Here is a 20,094-nt window from a genome sequence, read left to right on the forward strand (position 1 = left end):
GGCGCGAGTCGGTGGCCGTAGTGCAAGCGTGTTCGGTGGGGTGGCCGGGCGGCCGGAAGGTGCGGAGTCCCATTCTGCTCTGGCTTCTCGGGTTGGGCGGCTCCGGGTGGGGACACGGAGCCCCAGGGTGTGAGGCGCGCAGACTCGGTTCTTTACGGCGGGCCTCTAGTCGGTCTCGCGAGAGCGCCGGCTCATATCTCGCGATAAGTGGGCGCGGGCGGAGCGGAGGGAGATCCGAGCAGCGGCGGCAAGCGCGAGCAGGCGACTGAGGTGAGCGGTGGAGGGCTAGGCGCGGGGTGGCGGGCTCAGGATCCCGGGGGCTGGGCGGCGCGGCGGAGAGGGCCCTGGCCCGGGGCTGCGCCGCCCCCTACGTCCCGGCGGTCTGGAGACCCCACGTCCCTTTCGCACCGCTAGAGATTGGGGCGCAGCCCCTGCTGTCCTAGCAGGGTCCGTCGTTCTGTTGGGGTCTGCGCGTAGCCCTGTTCTGGAGACCCCTGGTCTACCCTCGCCACCTGTCCCTTCCCCTGTCATGACGCGGTCTGTAAGCGCTTTGCCTGGGAGACCCCCGCCTGCACTCGCCCCCTAGCCGCTCTTAGTGACCTGGGCCAGTCAAGTCGCAGCTGTGGCTCCTCTGAGCATCCATTGGCAAGAGGCCCCTAGGGAGCTAGAGCCAGCGCGTGGGGAGAAGTGGTGGCTGCTGTCCCCCTGAGCCGCTCCGCTGTCTGCATTGGCCGAGCAGGCATCTTGTTGCTGCTTCTGGAGGCACCGCGTGCCCAGAGTCCAGCTGTTTGGGGTAGTGACGGGGATAGTGTGTGTTTAGAGAAGGCAGGATTCACCAGGGGATCGGGGCAGTGAGTTGTCTTGGACACTTCTTACTTTGAGTTTTATTTTTTGATATTGGAGATTGAACCTAGGGGCGCTTTACCACTAATCTACATCCCCAGCCATTTTCATTTTTTGAGATAGGGTTTCACTAAATTGCTGAGGGTCTTGTTAAGTTGCCTAGGCTGGCCTCTGCATTTGCAGTCCTCCAAGTGATTGGGATTACAGGCTTGCACCACTATGCCTGGATCTTGGTCACTTATTTAAATTTTCTCTGCCATTTCTCTTTTGAGGCTGGAAGGGGAGTATGCTCCTGACTCCCATATCAGGGGCTGTCCAGAGGTGTTGGGGGTTCCACCTTCAGGTGGCTGGACGGTTTGAGCCTCAGGTGTGTATGGGTGTGGATGGAGCAGCCTGGTTCCAGGAAGTTGAAAATACAGTGTTCATTTCATTTTAGTATATTAATGGTTCAGTTCTCAGGGGATGGTGTTTGGAGAAGAGGATGGAAAGTGTGGCTCTGGTCTGAACTTGGAAAATGGATTTGGGCTTGAAGGGTAGAGCTCTGTTTCCTGCCTGGGTTTACCAGGCTCACAGCACTGAAAGCGCAGACTGACTCCATTCTCAAGGTCCTTTTAAGTCAGAAACTTTGTCGGAGACAAACTAAGTTATTGTTATTATTTTTTTTTCTTCTGGAGACAGGGTCTTGCTTTGTTGTCCAGGCTGGCCTCAAACTTGAGATCCTCCTTCCTCAGTCTCCTAAGTAGCTAAGATTATGAGCACCCACTCAAAAAAAAAATGTTTTTAAAGGGGTTTGTGTGTATTTTCATTCTGATACCAAAGGGAAATGAACAAGCACTGCCCCTTCCTAAGGGGAGAAATAGTATGTGCCTGTGGGGGGAGTTCAAGCCTCTTGGCCATAAATGTACGTGGGATGTTCCACACCTTTTGGCTGGTGGCAGCTGTCATGACATGTAGTAAGCACAGGTGTTGAGGAAGCAGTTCTTTTACACATGAGCTTGTGGAATGCATGCTACCTTCAGACTAATCAGACCCAGCTTCTGATCTCTTCTGTACCTTTTTTTTTTTTTTTTTTGGTACTGGGGCTCATTACCACTGAGCCACTTCACCAGCCCTTTTTATTTTTTATTTTGAGACAAGGTCTTGCTAAGTTGCTTAGGGCTTGCTAAGTTGCAGAGGCTGGCTTTGAACTTGTGATGTTCCTGCCTCAGCTTCCCCAGCCTCTGGGATTACAGGTGTGTGCCACCGCACCCAGCCGTTCTGTACCTTTTTTTAAATAATTTTTTTCCACAATAGTTTTATTCTATTTATTTATTTTTATGTGGTGCTGAGGATCGAACCTAGGGCCTCACACATGGTAAGTAGGCGCTCTACCACTAAGCTACAACCCCAACCCCAGTCTTGTTCTGTACCTTTTCGAAGCTTCGGTTTCATCATCTGTAAAATTTCTAAGAAGACTGAATACACCTACTTGTTTTGAAGATTGAGCTGTTGTTTTTTTATGTATAAGCAGAGTGCTGGTCAAATGTGAGTTGACAGTTGCACAATCTACCATTTGGGTACATGTGGGATGCCTCCTCTCTGGGACTTGGTTGGAGGGAGTGATGGCGCTTACTGCTATTGCTGTTAATGTGAAATCACACTTGTGTTCCTGTGCCCACCATTGCCTTTATCATGCTGTTGCATGCTTTGTTTCTGATTTCCCAGAGGCTGCTGGGCTGCTGAGCATCTTCTCTAGAGAGCTGGCTGTCCATTTGTTTTGTTGGCCAGTACTCAAATAGTGACTTGGTGACCGTTTTTTCTCCCCCAGTTCTGGGCATTGAACTCATGGGCTTGTGCATGCGAGGCGAGCACTTTGCTACTGAGCTATATCCCCAGCTCTTTTTATTTTGAGACAGGATCTTACTAAATTGCTGAGGCTGGCCTCAGACTTGTGATTCTTCAATCTCAACCTCCTGAGTCATTGGGATTACAGGTATGGCTACTGAGCCTGGTATTGGCATTCTTTTATGCCTCATTTCCTCTTGGTAAATTGGTGGAGTGAACTCTCTGTTTCCTTTGAATAAAGTGGTTATGGGCTCTGAGATGGCATTAGGGCTGTCCAAAAGCGTCGCTGATGGTGGCATCTGATGGTCTGTGGAAAGGCTGACTCTGACTTTTTTTGTTCTCCCAGAAGGAAAGTGACCATGGAAGACCTGGGGGAGAACACCACTGTCTTGTCTACCCTGAGATCTCTGAACAACTTCATTTCTCAGCGAGTGGAGGGAGGATCCGGCCTGGATGTGTCCACCTCTGCCCCAGGTTCTTTGCAGATGCAGTACCAGCAGAGCATGCAGGTGAGGGGCATGTGCTGGGTGGGGTCTCTGTTAAAGACACCTGGGCTCAGGTGGGGCCTGTTCAAGTTCTACACAATTGAGGCAGGTGAGTATTAGGTAGACTTAGAGGCCAGTTGTGGTCTTCCAGATCTCATCCTGGGCATTTATCATTTGGGGTGCTAGTTGGAGACCAGGACCTGCCCTGAACTGTCTTGGTTAAAGGCCTGCCTCGTAAGCACCCCAAGAGTGGACATGGTGCATAGCCATGGGTTCATACTGATGTATTCATGGATGCTAAAAAGCCAGTCTGTTCATTTAATTGAGGACAAAACCCAACTGCGTAGGAGCATGGGTGCCAGAATTATGAGCATACTGTCCCCTTGAAGATGTAACATAGAGAGGCTGTATTGTAAACACAGGCACCTGGTCGCCTAGTCAGCCTAGTGAGAAAGCCAGGGCAATAAGCGGAGGGACTGGATATTCTGTTTTAGCCTATAGGGGTCAATTTGCAGATCCTGTGATTTTTGCAGTTTTCTCTGATTGCAGTTATATTTCACTCCATTCCAAGTTCTTGCGAATGCTTACTATGGATACAGTTGCAAAGGGTTCAGGTCTCCTGAAGGACTTCAGGCCCTAGAGAGTCATGGGCTTAGTCCTATTCTGGGCTGGGACGTCTGGGCCCCCAAGGAAAGAAGTGGTGTCTTGGCCTTGCCTGAGCCCTGTGACTGCACCATTGCTGTACCATCCTCCTCTCGGTCTTCCCTGCTTGTGTCTATCTTTCTCTTGTCCACCCTGCATGTGCTCTGGATTCTGTGACCCGTGTCAACTGAACCAGGTAAGGCTCATGTACTGATTGGCAAAAAGGATGGTGTTTGTGTGGTTTATTCAGTGATGGAATTACTGTTAGTTAGAGCACTAAGTTGCACACTGCCCTTTCTTGGGTCATTATTCTGAGATTAGACCTATTATACTTTTTGTGGTAAAAAAAAAAAAAAAAATGTTTTTTGTAACCTGGGAATTGAACTCAGGGGGCACTCTCTCACTGAGCACATCTAGCCCCCTCCAGAGCCCCCCCCCCCCCCCGCTTTTTTTTAAAAGATGTTGTAAGAACTAAATGAGTTNTCTTATCTCAACCTCCCGAGTCACTGGGATTATAGGTGTGTACCACCACTGTTATGAAGAGGCAGTGTTAATAGGTGGTTATTATCTTTGATTTCTGGCAAAATAAATTGGTAACTTTGGTCTTAAAAAATGCTATGATTTTAAAAAGTGGCATAATGTTATTGATGCAAATGTCTGGGAAATTTAGCTTGTCAAAATCCATGGGAAAATGTGTGCCAGATATCGAGGCGCACGCCTGTAATCCCAGTGGCTCAGGAGGCTGAGATAGGAGGACTGTGAGTTCAAAGCCAGCTTCACGATGGCGAGGCGCTTAGCAACTCAATGAGATCCTGTCTCTAAATAAAATACAAAATAGGGCTGGAGATGTGGCTCAATGCCTGAGTGCCTCTGAGTTCAGTAATCCCTGATTAAAAAAAAAAAAAAAAAATCCATGGGAGCTGGGGATATAGCTCAATTGGTAAAATGCTTGCCTCGCATGCTCAAGGTCCTGGGTTCAATCCCCAGCATCACCAAAAAAAAAAAAAAAAAGGAAAATCATGGGATTCTTTAATCAGAATTGGACCTTGGAGGTCCCCATTGTTTACTGTTACAGACTTCCTCAGGTAGCGATCAGTGATCAGTCTGTACCCAAGTAAGGTGGGTAGGAATCATGATTACAGACCTGTCTGGGACCTGACTCTGGTCATGTCCTGCCCTGGATGCCAGTCATGTTTCTTTTTCTTCCTTTCAAGGCTCCCTGAGTTGTAGGTGAGGGACCTGAGGACAATCTGGGGAATTTGGAGGCAAAAATGGATGGGGTGTCCTGTCTGCCAGATGCCTGCTCCTCTTTTTAGCCCTTGTTTTAGTTGGGAGTGTTTAGTTGGGAGTGTATTAAAAAACCTCAGTGTTGTTTAAACACAAAGGAAAGTTTTAAGTTGTTCTTGACACATAGCCGGCGGGCAAGTATGGTGCCCTTGGTCCCTGTGTGGTGACATCCCTGTAGATGGAGAGGTTCTGACTTTCTGAGACAGAGTTAAGAATGAGAAGGCTAGTGAGTATGAAGAATGGGTTTAGGAACCTCCAAATATCAACAGGTCAGAGTTACAATGAGGTGAAATGTAATAAGAATAAAGAAAGAACCCAGGTGGGAGGGCCAGGGGAGGAGCATTGCTTTAGCTAGGGCCCTCACCCTGTGGGCACTGTTGGCATGGGGCTGGGCACTTTTTTTTTTTTTTGGCAGAACTTTCCTGGGCACTGTCAGATGTTTAGCAACAATCCTGGGCTTCTGCCCTTGTGTATCGGTGGGCAGCAGCACTACTATTGCCATTCTGTAACAATCAGAAGTGTCTCCAGACAGTGCTAAGTGTCCCCTGGGGCAAGATTGCCCCCATAGGAGACCATGCTAGCCCAGTGGTTTACAGACTTTAATGTGTATGTGAGCTTCCTGAGAATGTGTCTAGAAGTGATTCTGATTCAGCTCAAGGGTCTGTGTAGGTTAAGTGTTTGGGAGGTACCAGGCAGCAAGGCTTTGGTCCCAGTGAAAACAGTGACTATGAGAGACTGTTGGCGTGTCCTCTGGGACCCTTTGAGGCTTGAATCACCTGCAAGTACTTATCTCTTGTGGGCCTACTTCTAAAGTAGCCCCCAAATTCTGGCCCCATCGTAGACTCTAACCTTCTGGTTACTCAATTGAATGCTAACTTGGTGTTGTTGCAGTGGGATTTTGAAGATCTAATTAACGTTGCCAATCAATCAGTGGACTTTAAGTTGGGGAGGTTCCCTGGGTTTCTGATCTAATCACATGAGCCCCTTAAAAAGATTGAGTCCAGATGTTAGAGTCAGAAGAGTTGGACTCAGCAGGGGAGGGAGTAGGGCATGTGGTGAGGGGGGTGAGCAGCTTCCAGGTACTGACAGCCAGCTGAGAAGTGGATCTTGTCTTTCACTGGTGGGCTAGCCAGGGGTTCCTGCCAACTGCCTTAATTTTAGTCTTAAGAAACTTTGATCAGAGAACCCAGCCACATGTCTGCACTTCTGATCTGCAGAGCCCACCGCCTGTTAATGAGTGGTGTTTTTAGATGTCAAGTTTGTGGCAGTTTATTATACAGCTATAGAAAATGAACACACCTCCTTTCCTAGAACAAGCTCACCCACTGTCATCTTAAAATGCGTCTCCTTCTGATTCTCTTAATCTTTCCTTGCTTGTTGCCTCTCACCCACTTCCCACCTGGGGACCAAGACCTTGCTGGAGTGGCACTTGGGGTGCGTTGAGCTGAGCAACTTGCCTTGTTTGACGTGGCTGCTGAGGATTTTCTTTCTCTTTGGGTACGACCTTCTCAGTTGGAGGAAAGAGCAGAGCAGATCCGTTCGAAGTCCTACCTCATCCAGGTGGAGCGGGAGAAGATGCAGATGGAGCTGAGTCACAAGAGGGCTCAAGTGGAGCTGGAGCGGGCAGCCAATACCAGCGCCAGGAACTACGAGGTGGGTCCAGGTGGGCAGGGTTTGTCCAGTCAGCCTCTGGGGACAATAGGCTGGGTGCATGCTTACCAGGCTGTAAGAAGTCAGGAACCAGCCAGGGCAAACTGAGGCACTCTGCATGGGGATTGCCAGGTTGTTCCTCTGAGGATACCTATGGTGGGTCCATGTTAGCTGTGCTGGAGAAGGGTGACTTGATATGGGGACAGCCACAAAGTGGGGATTCTCTGGCTGTGTTTACTGCTCAGTGAGGCCACAGTGCCAACAAATCTGCTGGGTGTCTTGGTTTCCTCTTTTCTCTGGAGAAATTGGAATGCAGATCTGGCAGATCTACCAAGTGGTGCAGGGGTGACAGGCTTAGAACATTACTGAGTTGCATGAATTGTCTCACCAGGGTGTTTGTAGGGCCTCAGGAAAGTGCCCTACTCTCGCTGCTGTGCTTGCTCTTGGCTTCCCAGGACAGCAGGCAAGTGCAGCCTTGCAACTCCAGGAAGGCTCAGTCCAGGAACCTTCTGTCGGCATTGCTTTGATTAACAGTCCTTTGCCAGGTTTTCACTAAGTGCTGATCAGTTGTGGAAAGGCTGCCAAGATTCAGGCAGTTCCACAGACCAGGGAATCTCTCAGGCCTTCCTCCCTTTCTTTTCTGGCCCCCACTTGCCGTGTATACATGTGCTCACAGTTTCCTGTCCCTGTGTAGATCTCCTCCAGGGTGTAATGCAAGTTGGACTGTTAGAGCCAAGAATGTAGATTCCTGCCTTGCTGTGCTGTCTGGGCTCATGAGCCAAGACTTTGAAGTGCCATTTTTTGAGTGGACAGACAATACCAGGGGCCCTTGGACTGTATGAAATGCAGTGCTAATGGAAATGGTCCTGGCTCTCAGGCAGAAGGATGGGCCCTGGAACTATTGGAGTTTCTCTGGGCAAAATCCCTTGAAGGTAGGGCCTGTGTGGCTGCCCTGGATCTCCAATGTCTGGCACAGTTGGTGGTGCCTTTTGGGTACCTAAGAGCATTTGAGTGAGGAGTTGCAGCAGGGTCTGTTAAAGCTCAGGGGCACAGAGTGACAAACTTGGGAACTTGAGAAGCTTTTCATGACCACAGACATGCTGAGGGGTCCCTGGGAGCCATGGCAATTAGTCGTTTTCAGATTGTCCCTTGAGTCTTGGCTTCTACATTGTTTTTTCAGGGGCTGCCAGGTTGCTGGTAGGTGAGTGTGGAGGACAGGCACTCCTCTTCCTAAAAATACTGATTAGGTGGTAAGACCTAGGGTCTGAAAGCCTACCTGGGCTCCTCACCTGTGTTTGACTGGCAGTGCAGTAGTGATGTGTGGGAGGGCCCTGGGCTGACAGAGCAGTTTCTTTATTTTTGGGGGCTGGGATCAGGCCCATGTAGAACTCATGTGCTCTACACTGAGCTACACCTCCAAGTCCCCTAATGGAAGATTCTGCCTTGCAAAAGGGTCCCCTGGCTATTTTGAGGCTGCACTTGAAGTTGCATCCCCTTGAGTCCTCTTGTGGTAGAGATTGGCCTTCTTTCCAGAAAGCTTCAGCCCTATGTGTGTGCTTTTATTAAACCTTTCCTTGGTTTTGGGCTGGAATGTCCTAGGCAAGGGTGGCATAAGCCTTTACTCTGAATAGGACCTGGGGGAAGTTCCTGGTGGTCCTAGGAGGGAGCTGGTGCTGGCAGCTTCCTGCTGAATCAGGCTGGTTGAGCTAGAAGGCAGGGTGCTGGGTGGGTGGCACTCACCATCTTTCTTCTTGGGATCTGGTTCCTACTATCTGAAGGGTCTGAAGGTGAACCCTTCAGGCCCTCATGAGTTGTCACAGTGGCATGTGTCCTAGTTCTGTCCCTTCCTCACCAGCATAAGCAACATGGTCTCCCTGAGGGTAATGATATGTGGTGTCTTTGAAGGGCCGCGTGACCAGATATACTTGTGGCAGATCTAGCTCCCCTGTAAATGGTTCCGTTTGTAGGCTGACTTCCACCTGTCCCTGCTCCAGTCATTGGCTCGTTGGGAAGTGCAGACTCATTTTAATGATGGCCTGAGTGCAGTTCGACAAGATCTGCTGGTGCTGCAAAAGCTCAGCTTTTTTCCAAGGTCGATTGTGAATTTTACATTTTCCATGCTCCATCTTATCCCTGCTCATCACTGAGCAGTCAGTGTAATGAGTGTGTGGTGTCATCCATGCTGAGTGCCCTTCAAGGGCCCTGGTTTCTTTCAGTGGGAGCTGTTATGCTACTGTGGCAGAAGCACTGGCATTGCCATCCCAGTCCCAGGTTTTCACTTGGTTTTGCTGGGGACTTGGCTGATGGTTCTGTCTGGCTATTCTGTGGGCCTGAATGGCCTAAGTCGGGAATGGAGTATCCTTGTCCTGATACTCCTTTGGGATTTCAACTCACTCTGGCCTTGCTCTTCCTTCTCCATAGCGTGAGGTTGACCGCAACCAGGAGCTCCTGGCGCGTATTCGGCAGCTTCAGGAGCGGGAGGCTGAGGCCGAGGAGAAGATGCAAGAGCAACTGGAGCGCCATAAGCTGTGCAAACAGAGCCTGGACACTGCCAGCCAGCAGCTGCGGGAGAAGGAGGATGGCCTGGCCACAGCCAGCGAGGTAAGCACGGGCCTGCATGCAGGCCCTGGGGTTTGCTTTTTTTGCCTTCAGCCATTTTCCAAGGGAAAAGAACAAGTGACCTCCCAACTTCACCTAGTAGCAACGAGGCATCCTTTAAACTATGCTCCTCACATGTGCACCTGCAGTTTTTGCATGGTCATAATCAGAGTAAATAAATTAATTTTCCATTCTGTGATTTTCAATTAGTAAGTGGAGCCCTTTTTTGTTCTTTGTAAATATGAATTTTAGTGGTTGGCTAATCCATTTTTGTCCTTTTTCCAGTGTTTGGTTTCCTTGTGTTTGCCCCAATAGCCCCCTGACAGGTAGTTTTGTGCATGCAGTCTGTTTATTTCTGTTATGTTTTGTTTGGACAGACTCGAGGAATAGGGTGGCAGACCTAGTCACAGCTCTGTGGTGGTTGTTGCTAGTTGCTGGGTTGTGTTGATAGCCACCATGGAGTATCTAGTATTGCTGTAGCTTTCCCTGTTCGTAGATGGTGGTATGTTCTGGAAATACTTTTTTCCAGAAGATGTAAGTAGGTGCCTCTGGATTTGCATTTCTTTGATTATCAGCAAGGTCTTTTAGCATCTCTCAGCATCAGAGACTGCCTTTGAACCAGGATGTATATGAACTGTAGTCCCAGGGACAGCTATGTATGTTGTAGAGACAGCCTGAGCGTTAGTGCTGGTGGGTACTGGACTCCTCTGACCTTCCTGTCCCTCTTCTGTGGTGTTCAAGATCACAGGTGTGGAGAGGAAACAGATGAGAACCGCCTGAGGGGGGGGACACCGTGTAGCATCATTGGTATTCTGTCTCCGTGTGGCTTTCTCCACTTGATAGATCCTCAGGAGCGGGCTGCAGGTTATTTTTGCCTTGGCAGCACTGGGGAGCATGTTAAGGTTGTTCCCACATCTGTCTTCTGAAGCGAGTGTTGGCAGGAGAGGAGGCGTGATCAGCTTCCAGAGAAGCTGGCTCCTGCTTCTGGGGAAGTGGGCTCTCTGTGGGCCCTGGGATCTGCGTTTTGGCCCGTGTCGCTGTTCTGTGGCCAAAGGGAGCTAGCTATACATACACTTCAGTGAAGGGTAGAAGAGGTGGTCCTGAGTGGGGCCATGTCCTCAGAGAAACCCTCTCTCATCACTCAGTTCAAAGTCATAGGTCTTCCCCGTTGATTGTATTCTCCTATCACAGTGCCCCAGTTTATGTTACTTGCCACTCTGAAGTTCTCCGTTTCTTCTGTTTACTTGCGGATGGTCTGACTTTCCCCAGGATGTTTGTCCTCCATCAGGGCAGGCTGGCTCTGGTGTAGTGCTTAGTGCCCAGTGCGTGTTTACTGAACTCAGCAGGCCATTGATGGATGTGTGTGTGTGTGTGTTTTAAAAATATATATATTTAAATATATATATTTAGTTGTTGATGGATCTTTATTTTATTTATATGTGGTGCTAAGAATCAAACCCAGTGCCTCACACATGCTAGGCAAGCACTCTACAACGGAGTCACAACCCCAGCCCAGTGGCTGTGTTTTTAATATCTCCATTTTTTTCTTTTTCTTTTTTTGGTATGGGGGTTTAACCTTAGGGCATCCCTAGCTCTTTTTATTTTTTATTTTGAGACTGGGTCTCACTTGTTTAGGGCCTTGCTAAATTGCTGAGGCTGGCCTTGAATTTTTGATCCTTCTGTCTCAGCTTCCTGAGTTGCTCTGATTATAGGCGTGAGCCACCATGTCTGGCACCTCTGTTGTTTTTTGAGTCCCACTGTGGTGCTCACTCTTGTGATAAAGTGAACCATACAGATTGTTGAGTATGGGGTGCCCCATGTGTGTCTCCCAGAGGGTCATGCTTTGAATAGCACCAGTGTGTTTCCCTGGGTCTTGGGTTGGGTGCAGTTCTCAGGAAAAAGAAAGGAGTGCTGTGGCTTCTCTGCAGAGGATGCTACCTGGGGAGGCCCCTTGCCCCCTACAGTTCTACCCAGTGTGACTTACTGGGGTGAGGTTGCTGGACCCATGTCTTGCCCTCTGTGTGGGCTCCCTAGGGTGGAATTTAGGCTGTGTTAGTTTGCATGACAAGGAACAGGGCTGGTTTTTTGTGTTGGCTTGACCAGCATGCTCTTTCCCTCAGGAAGGGGTTGGTGGTGGATGAGGTGATGTCAGAGCAAAGAGTGGTGGTTCCTTCACATGGCTATTCTGTGGTGTCAGGTGGACTTGTCCGTCCTGGAGGCTGCTGGATGGGCCCTGCTGGTTTTGCTCTGGGACTATCTCTTTCTGAGTACTGTAGCCAACCTAGCTGGTTCTAACCCAGCTTGCTGGCCTGGGAGTGCTGCATCCTTACTGATGGTTGGAATTGTGGTGTGAGGATGGTTAGAGGAAGAATTCTGGGTTGAGAGCATAATGAGAGCCAAAGAGTGGAGGGAAGGCTAAGGTGGATGCATGGTGTAGGGTCACTGTGGGCCTAGGGTAATGGGTATAGAGGCCACCAGGCCTGAGAGGCTAGGCCCATTCTGGCTAGTGGCAGCTTTGCTCTGGGAGTCCCAGGACTAGCTTTCCTCGAGGGCCTGGTTGTAACCCAGATCTGTCTGTCAGCTTGTGGGGACTATGACCCAGGGTTCTGGCCTGCAATACTTCTGAGAGTGTCTGTCTCATCTACCCAGGTGTAGGCTCCCCAGGGGTGGGCTCTGTTCCCACCTCATGGTAACAGGCAGGAGGTGATGGCTCTTCCTTTCACTGTAACTTGCCGGGAAGTTACGTCTGCATCCATGAGCCACCTGGAATCTCCTCTCCTTTCAGACCATCAATGTGTTAAAGGGTCGTGTCTCAGAGCTGCAATGGAGTGTGATGGACCAGGAGGTGCAGGTGAAGCGCTTGGAGTCTGAGAAGCAGGAGCTGAAGGAGCAGCTTGACCTGCAGCTCAGGTGAGGGGGAAGGAGCTTGGGGATGTGGGGCTTTGCCAGGCCCTGGATGCTTTTCTCACCGCAGGCTGCAGGAGGGATTGACACAAGGCCTCTGAAACTGGGATTCTGAGTGCTAGGATAGGGGGTGTTTTAAATGTTTTTGAGCCTGGATGAGGGCAGCAGCTCCTCCTTCTCAGGGTGGCACACCTTTTCAGAGCAGGCTTCCAGAGAAGATCTTATGCTGAGCTAGGTTTTGAAGAACATGCAAGACGTCCCTTGAATTTGTGTGGGCTGTGGATGGGAAAGGACATTTTAGGTTTGGGGGACATGGTAAGCAAGATAGATGTGGGAAAATCTGGAGGATGGTGTGGTCAGGAGGCTTTGGGTTCTCTCCTGAGGAGTTGACCCTTCCCTTACCAGCTGTAATCTGAGTTTTTTGCTTCTTGGGGAGAGGGGTGATCAGGTCTGAGTGGGTCCTTTCTGTGGTTGCATCAGGTCTGGTGATCACTGGTGGAGGGTGAGCAGTGTGTGGAGAACTGTGGGGTGCTGTTGGTGGCCGATGTTCATCCACGGCACCATCCAGATGAGAGCCACTGCAGGGGCTACTCCAGGACCTGGGTGTACCCTTGTAGTGGCCTTGTCTGTGCCAGGAGCTTAGGCTGAGAGTATTCTCAAGGTGTTCCTTCATGTCATGCACTCTTCTCTGAACAGGAAATGTCAGGAAGCTAATCAGAAAATTCAGGAACTTCAGGCTAGCCAAGAAGCAAGAACAGACCAAGAACAGAAGATTAAGGTGGGTTGCTCTGTGTCAACCTTGTGTGTGTCCTGCAGGCATCTCAGGGGTGGTCTTAGCCCTTCTGCCACCCACTATTTGTAGGCCTTTCTGAGCTGAAGGTGCCCTCAGTGGATGTTAGCCACTGTCCCATCTTCTAGGTACTGTGCTGGCTGCCAGGAGGCCAAGGTGAGCGAAATAATTATTTCTGCTCCCAGGAAGCTTGTGTCCTAGTGAAGAAAGGCCCACTAGAAACACAAGGAAAAAAGTGACATTGGAGATGGTACAAAGTAGACCTACAAAAGTTGAAACCCTGCCCACAGTCACATACTGGAGAGTCACTGAAATGGGTCTCCAAGCCAGGTCCATCTGATGGGAGCTCAGGCCACATGTTTCACTGTGGAGGGTGTTGCCAGAAAGATGATGCCTTGAGATCCCTTCCATGGTCTCTTGTTGCCTTTGGAGTAACAACCAGGCCCTTCAGGAGACCCGTGGCCATGGCTCCCTACAGCTTCCCACTGTGCCTGCTTGGGCAGGTTATGCGCTTTGCTCCTGCTCTCCTTGACTGCCAGCCTGCTTAGCACCCCCACTCGCCCCCCACAACTCGCCTTCTTGGTTAGCTTCTCCTGAACCTTGTCCTTCCCTCTATGACCCTTAGCCCACCTCTCAGTCTTTGCTTGCCTGATTTGTATTCTGTGTCACTCTGCCTCTGCCACTTGACTTAGCCCCTTACAGAGCTGGACTCTGTGCCACTTATTATTTTTTTTTTTGTTTTGCGGGGTAGGAGGGATTGAACTCAGGCACTTGACCATTGAGCCACATCCCCTGCCCTATTTTGTATTTTATTTAGAAACAGGGTCTTACTGAATTGCTTAGCACCTCACTAAATTGCTGAGGCTGGCTTTGAACTTGCGGTCATCCTGCCTCAGCCTCTTGAGCGGCTGGGATTATAGGCATGCACCGCTGTGCTTGGCTTTAGTGGCACTTATTGATAGACCAGTTTGGATATAGTTTTGTACTCAGCCTGTTTGGTGATTGTCACTAAATGCCAGTGTGCTTCTGTTGAGTCCTAAGGTGACAGATGTTGCAAAGAAGTCTGTTCTTGCAGTTGAAATGGACTCAGTTGCTGCAGGAGTGCTGCTGGTGCAGAAGTGACTTCATGTAATGAGAACGTTATGTCCTTGCTGAGTGTCTTTGGGCCATGTGTGCCAGTGGTTCCTTCTGGATAAATCAGTCTGGGAGGAACCAGATGGATGGATGCATTTATGTGGTGTGGATGGATGCTGGCACAAGTGGGCAGGACTAGAGGTGGCTGAAGAGGACACAGCCAGAGTCACATCAGGTGCAATCTCAGGAGGAATCTGGGGTTGGGGCCTAATCCAGGGAGATTGCCAAGGTTCTGGTACTGGGACAACTTAGCAGAGGAACTTTGTGGTTCCTATGAGTAGACTTTATTTTTTAGAAAAGTTTTAGGTTCACAGCCAAATGGAAGAGAATATACAGAGGATTTCCAGACCCCTTGTCTCCCACCATCATCTCCCCACAGTTAGCACCCGGTTCAAAGTGGATCATTGCCACAGTTGACTAAGCCGCATTGACTCCTCATCACCTAGACCACAGGCTACATTGGGGTTCACCCTTGGGGGCCACATTCTGAACAGATGCACCCTGACGTGTGTCCCCCATTGTAGTGTCATACAGCCCTCCGAACACCACTTGCTTTTCCTCCTCCCCCTGAGTGCCACTGCTATCTCACTGCCCCATCCTTCTGCTCTCTCCAGAGTGTCCTGCAGGCCGAAGCCACCACATGTGCCTTTTCAGACTGGCTTCTCACTTAGCTGAGACTTGCGTTTCCTAGGTGTCCCCTGGCTGCTCACTCTTCTTTCCTTTCTTCCTCTCTGCCTGCCTCCGTCAGGACCTGGAGCAGAAACTGTGCCTGCAGGAGCAGGATGCTGCCGTGGTGCGGAGCATGAAATCTGAGCTGTTGCGGCTTCCCAGGATGGAGCGGGAGCTGAAGCGGCTGCGGGAGGACAATGCACACCTGCGGTGAGGAGCTGGGATGAGGCCCAGCCGCTTCCAGATTCGACTGGGGTTCATGGGGTGGGTTTGTCCCCTGTATATGTCGCTGTGGGAGTGACAGTTTCTGGCCTTGCAGGGAGATGAGGGAGACCAACGGGCTGCTCACAGAGGAGCTGGAGGGGCTTCAGAGGAGGCTGGGCCGCCAGGAGAAGATGCAGGAAACTCTGGTTGACTTAGAACTGGAGAAGGAGGTAAGGGTTCAAGTGGGCAAGCCGTGCCTATGGGACTGTCCTTAGCCCTCTCCAGAGGACTCTGGCCATTTCCATCTTGTGCAACAGCTGGTTACCTGTAATGTATTTATTGTCATGGCGGTGTGGTAGGAAGAACAATGGCCCTCAAGGGTCCATGTCCTAATCCCAGAACCTATGAATGCGTGTGACAAGGTTGAATCTGCTAATCAGCTGACCTGCAGTGGGGGAGGATCCTGGTTGTCAGGTGGGCTGCATGGTCTCAAGGAAGTAGGAGAGGAAGACCTGCCTGCCATTGCCAGCTGTGAGGGTAGAGGCAGCAGGTGTGGGCAGCCCTAGAAGCTGGAAAAGACAATAGATGGATTCTCTTGGGAGCCCCTAGAAGGAATGCAGCTGGCCCACACCTGAATTTTAGCTCAGTGAGAACTAAGTGGGATTTTGGGCTTAAGTATTGTAGGAAACTGTGTTGAAGCCACTGAGTTTATGCAGTTTAACTCAGGGCTGTAGAGGACTGGCACAGAGGGTGTGCCAGCAAGGAAATGGCACACGGTGCCTACATGTGAGGACATGATGGAGAGCCATGCTGGGTGTTTTCTTCTGATCTGTCATTGTAACTTACCAGTGACGCTGTGTGGGAAAATGCCATTGCTGTACAGTATTGGAAAGTCAACTTGTGGTTGGAGGAGGAAATGGAGCGTCAGTGTCCAGTGAGTTTGGACCAGAGCTGAGGATTCCTGGCTCCTGCCTGGAGTTTTTGTCCTTTTTACTGCTTCTCCTCAGTCACTCTGTTACTGTTCTACCCTGGTTTGTCTGACATGCTCCATGCCACTGTTCCAACCATCTTAACCATCTTTGGCCGCCCTGAATTACACTGGCCATTTCCTGACCTGGGGAGCACTCTTTGTCCTTTTTTGGAGCTTCAAGACAGCTTAGAGCCATTTGGGGCCACAGAGCCCTCTGAGCAGCTGCTGCGGCTGTTTGCCATCAGTGGGGCCTTCCAGGGCGGCTCCTCCTCAGAGGTAGCTTCTGTAGGAGTGTATTGGAAAGACGACTGTCAGCCAACTGCTCTTCTCTTTTTCTCTGGACATAGTTATTTTTGAAATTGTTTTAAGATTTGGGGGTTTAGAATCACATTGCCTGTAGTTTGAAGTCCTGCTGTGGATGCTTGCTGGCTCTTTGACTCTGTGCCAGTTCCTTAACCTGTTTGTCTCTTCATCTGCAGAGTGAGGAATAGTGACAGTGTCTGCCTCATGTCAAGTGTTCAGAGCAGGGCCTGGTGCATAGTAACTTGACCAGCACTGGCTGTAGGAAAGTTAATAACCAAGCATGTGCTTGGTACATAGAGGAGATCTGGAAATACTCAAATGAATGGTTTGTAGTAGCACTCTGCTGGTTATGGGAGGAGGTAACAGGAGGTCAAATCCAAGTGGTCCTTCCTTCAATTGCTTCAATTCCAGAAGGGCAACTTTCTGGGCTTTGGGCCAGCATTGAACAGGCCCATTCTCATGGGGCTTGCTGGTCCTAGTCTGCCATAGGATTGGGGAAAATTTGTCTGTTAGACTGAGTCCATCTGTCTGGGGCTTGGCATCCGGAGAGGTACTTGGGAGAGGGGAGAGGTGAGTCTTTAGGGTTCAGCTGCCCAGATCTGCACCCTGGGCACAAGAGACTGCAAAACCTTTGCACCTTCATGTTCCTTGTAGCTTGCTGGATTCACACTTGGATATACAGGTCCAGGAAGGAATGAGCTGTGTGCTGCGTAGCTTCAGCAGCTGGGAATAATAGCCTGATTGCTTTGGTGCATCCTTGGAGCAGCCACACATCTGAGCTCAGAGATAAGGGCAGATCCTTCCCTAAGATCGGGGGCTTAGTGTCTGTGTCGTGGTGTTTTTGTGCCAGTTGTCTGACACATGGTGATAGGAGACCTGCCTATACCTGTTTTTCAGAGGCTGCTGGCAAAGCTGCAAAGCTGGGAGAATCTGGACCACACCATGGGCTTGGACCTCAGGTAGGTGGGCGCTGTCCCCCATCCCTACCTCTCTGGGTAGTTGGCTTCTGTATTGACAAGGCAGCCCTGCCTCTTTGTTCAGAGTCCTTTCCAGGTAGGCGTAGGAGCTTTAGACCCACCCTGCCTGTGTTTAGTGAGGCATTTCACAGTGGGAGGGAAAGGGGACTGATGGACTCTTCCTGTCTAGGTCTCAGTAATGCCTTCATTGAAAACCAGATGTCCTTGAGCAGAGCAGGGGCAGCTGTCCAATCGCCTTGCATTGTCAGACTTTGTTAGAGGACTCTGTACATGCCCAGGAAGTAATTGCTTTTGGGAGAAATAATTTCTTTTGTGTGATTGTAACCTGAGAGGTTGGGGATGAACTGGATTTAGGGTTAAGCCATGATAGTGGATGTTGTCCTACTCGGGCCCCTGGAGCAGCCTCTGTAACTAGTCTGTGCCAAGCTCATTGCCAGTGGGTGGGTGGAGGGATTCAGAATGGGCTGCATGTTGGAGCTGCTGGCCATCATGTTCTGACACATACAAAGGGCAGAGCTGTTCCTGTTACTAGTCCCATCTGTCTTCTGTCCCGTTTTTCTGGGTACTACCGCTCATCTGATATAGCACTGGCTTTGTGGTCCTCTGCCTGTTAGCTGCTGTGGCCCTCTGCAGATTGATTGCCTCCCAGCCTTGGTCCAGCTCCCCCTTCTCAGTTCTCGATGTGCTCCAAGTCTCAGGGAGAGTGTGGATTGATCCTTTTGAATGAGTCATTGGACCCCAGAACACAGGCCTGTGAAGTTTAAGGAGCCTTTTGTTTTATTTGCTCAGGGGATTGTAAAACTTGCAGTTTCCTGGTGTCTTTCCTGCTGCTCTGGGAAAGTGAGGATTGAGACTTACTGAGCTGTCCTTTGCTATAATTATACATCGACTGCTGGCTCTGGAATCTGCCACCTTCTGATTGGCAATGTTGGCTTCAGTTCTGTTCCTTGACAATGCCTCTTGATTTTCTTTTTGTCTTGAGAAGTCACAGAGGACAGACCAGGCTGCTGTTTCCTCTTGAACTCCACCTGCAGAATCTGGGCTCATGGAGAGCTGGCCCAGCAGGGCTGATGCTGTCTGTTTCCTTCTGTTCTCTGAACTTGCTAGGTATCCAAATGGGTCTTGGAGCTTCTCTGATCACACGACACATCTCCATTTCTTACATTTCTTGTAAGGGAGATAAGAAGCCCCTTGTGCCTGATTGGCTCTGTTGGAGAGGTCTGCCAGCAGCTTCTAGCATCAGTCAGATACGTGGAACTGATGTGGCTGGCTGCCATTCTGACCAGAATGGCACCAACTTCTCTGTCCAGGTTGGAATGTCCAGCTGCTCCTTGAACCATTTGGACCCATCCCTTCTGTCTGGAGACCCTGTTTTGTGGCTGGCATGAGGGCGGGCTGGTTCTTGGGAGGCCACATGCTATGTGTGTTGTTCTTCCTGCTGTCCCAAGTCCCTGGCGGTGGTGCCTGTTGCCATCCTGGGGCTGGGCAGGAAGAAGGAGTGGGCACTGCGGGCACTGTGTGTCCGCATCTAGGGCAAGTGGATCTGACCTTTGCCCCTTAGCTAGTGAGACCCTTACCAGGGGCCACACCACTCTAGGCCCCTCTTATCATGGCTGAAAATGAGCACAGTACTTCTCCCACTCAGTGCTTGTGAAGTAGAGCCAAATCACATCCTTAGGACATGCCTCAAGGTGTTACTGTCCTTTTGGAAGGCAGAGGGGTGCCATCCTTACTATGGTGGACCCTTGGGCTCCTGAGGTTCCCTTGCTGGGGGGCATCTGTGAAGGGCAGGTCTTTCTCCTGCTTCATGTGTTGTGCCTGGTTCTCTTTGGGCTGCTGTGGGGGCCTGGTATCTTGGAAGCCTCTGTGCTACTTGCTTACATTCCTGCGCCCCCCCCCCTGCCACCCAGCTGTCTGAGCACCCACCCTCTTGGGGCAGGCTTTGAGCTCAGGTGATTTGAGCGCCATGGTTATGCTTGTCCTGTAGGTCTGGAATACAGATCAGCTGCATTAGATGAGGCCCTTCATCAGAGTCACCTAGAGCTTGGGCCCTGGGGTGCAATTCAGTGTTAGAAAGGTGCCGTTAGCATGCATGAGGTGTTGGGATCAATCCTTAGCACCAAAAAAGAAGAGAATAATTTCTCCACTTAAACTGGATGTGGTGATGAATACCTGTAGTCCATTACTCGGGAGGCTAAGGCAGCAGGATCTCTTGAACCCCTGAGTTTGAGGCCAGCCTGGGCAGCATAGTGAGACCCTGTGTTAAAAAAAAAAAAAAAAAAAAATCATCTGGAGTTTGGAGAAAGTAGATTCCCGGGCTAAGCTCAGACCTAGTAGGTCAGTATCCCCAAAGGCTGGGCTTAATATTGGGGTGACCTTGAGAACTGCCATGCTGAGGATTTTGGCTTTTTTTCTTTTCTGGGGAGGCAGGTTTTGGGCAGTAATTAGGGCTTTCTTTGTAGGGTGGGTGATTCGGCAGAGCTTTGTAGTTCATGAGATTGAAGCTGGTGTCGGGAATGGGCACCAGGGGAGCAGGGAACAGTTGAAGCCCAGTGCTCTGACTTGGGGTCTTTGCAGGAGCAGTTGCATATTTGCATGTTTACACATTTGTGCAAAGACACATGACTCAGTACCAGTTTAGGGACCCACCACCTGAAATCCATCCAGGGACCTGAGAAGGTCAGCCAGCTGTCACTGAGGAAGACTATGTGGGAGTGGGTTTTGGTCTCTGACATTTAGACTGAGGCTCTGCCATGATTTTGGGGCGTGTTTGTCTCTGGCTCTATGGGTTCCAGCCACCACTAGGTGGCACTA

General features: G+C 50.3%; 1 protein-coding gene across 9 annotated transcripts in view; it reads left to right on the forward strand.

The window, feature by feature from the left end:
• Positions 1 to 177: 177 nt before the first annotated feature.
• Mad1l1 (mitotic arrest deficient 1 like 1) overlaps positions 178 to 20,094 on the forward strand; it is a 352,396-nt gene continuing 332,479 nt past the window's right edge. For 3 of the 9 annotated variants that reach the window (XM_015502048.2, XM_048785331.1, XM_048785332.1), the window contains exons 1-9: positions 178 to 270; positions 3,014 to 3,176; positions 6,594 to 6,734; positions 9,153 to 9,332; positions 12,115 to 12,239; positions 12,930 to 13,011; positions 14,906 to 15,036; positions 15,146 to 15,260; positions 17,201 to 17,262. In XM_015502048.2, coding sequence (XP_015357534.1) covers positions 3,027 to 3,176; positions 6,594 to 6,734; positions 9,153 to 9,332; positions 12,115 to 12,239; positions 12,930 to 13,011; positions 14,906 to 15,036; positions 15,146 to 15,260; positions 17,201 to 17,262 — 986 coding nt within the window. In that variant the 5' untranslated portion in view covers positions 178 to 270; positions 3,014 to 3,026. Of the gene's footprint in view, positions 271 to 1,115; positions 1,211 to 3,013; positions 3,177 to 6,593; positions 6,735 to 9,152; positions 9,333 to 12,114; positions 12,240 to 12,929; positions 13,012 to 14,001; positions 14,142 to 14,905; positions 15,037 to 15,145; positions 15,261 to 17,200; positions 17,263 to 20,094 lie in introns of those variants that run through there. The other 6 variants (XM_048785336.1, XM_048785337.1, XM_015502049.2 and 3 more) reach the window with 5 other exon arrangements.

The sequence above is a fragment of the Marmota marmota genome, unplaced genomic scaffold (assembly GCF_001458135.2).
Source record: "Marmota marmota marmota unplaced genomic scaffold, marMar, whole genome shotgun sequence".
Lineage (NCBI taxonomy): Eukaryota > Metazoa > Chordata > Mammalia > Rodentia > Sciuridae > Marmota > Marmota marmota.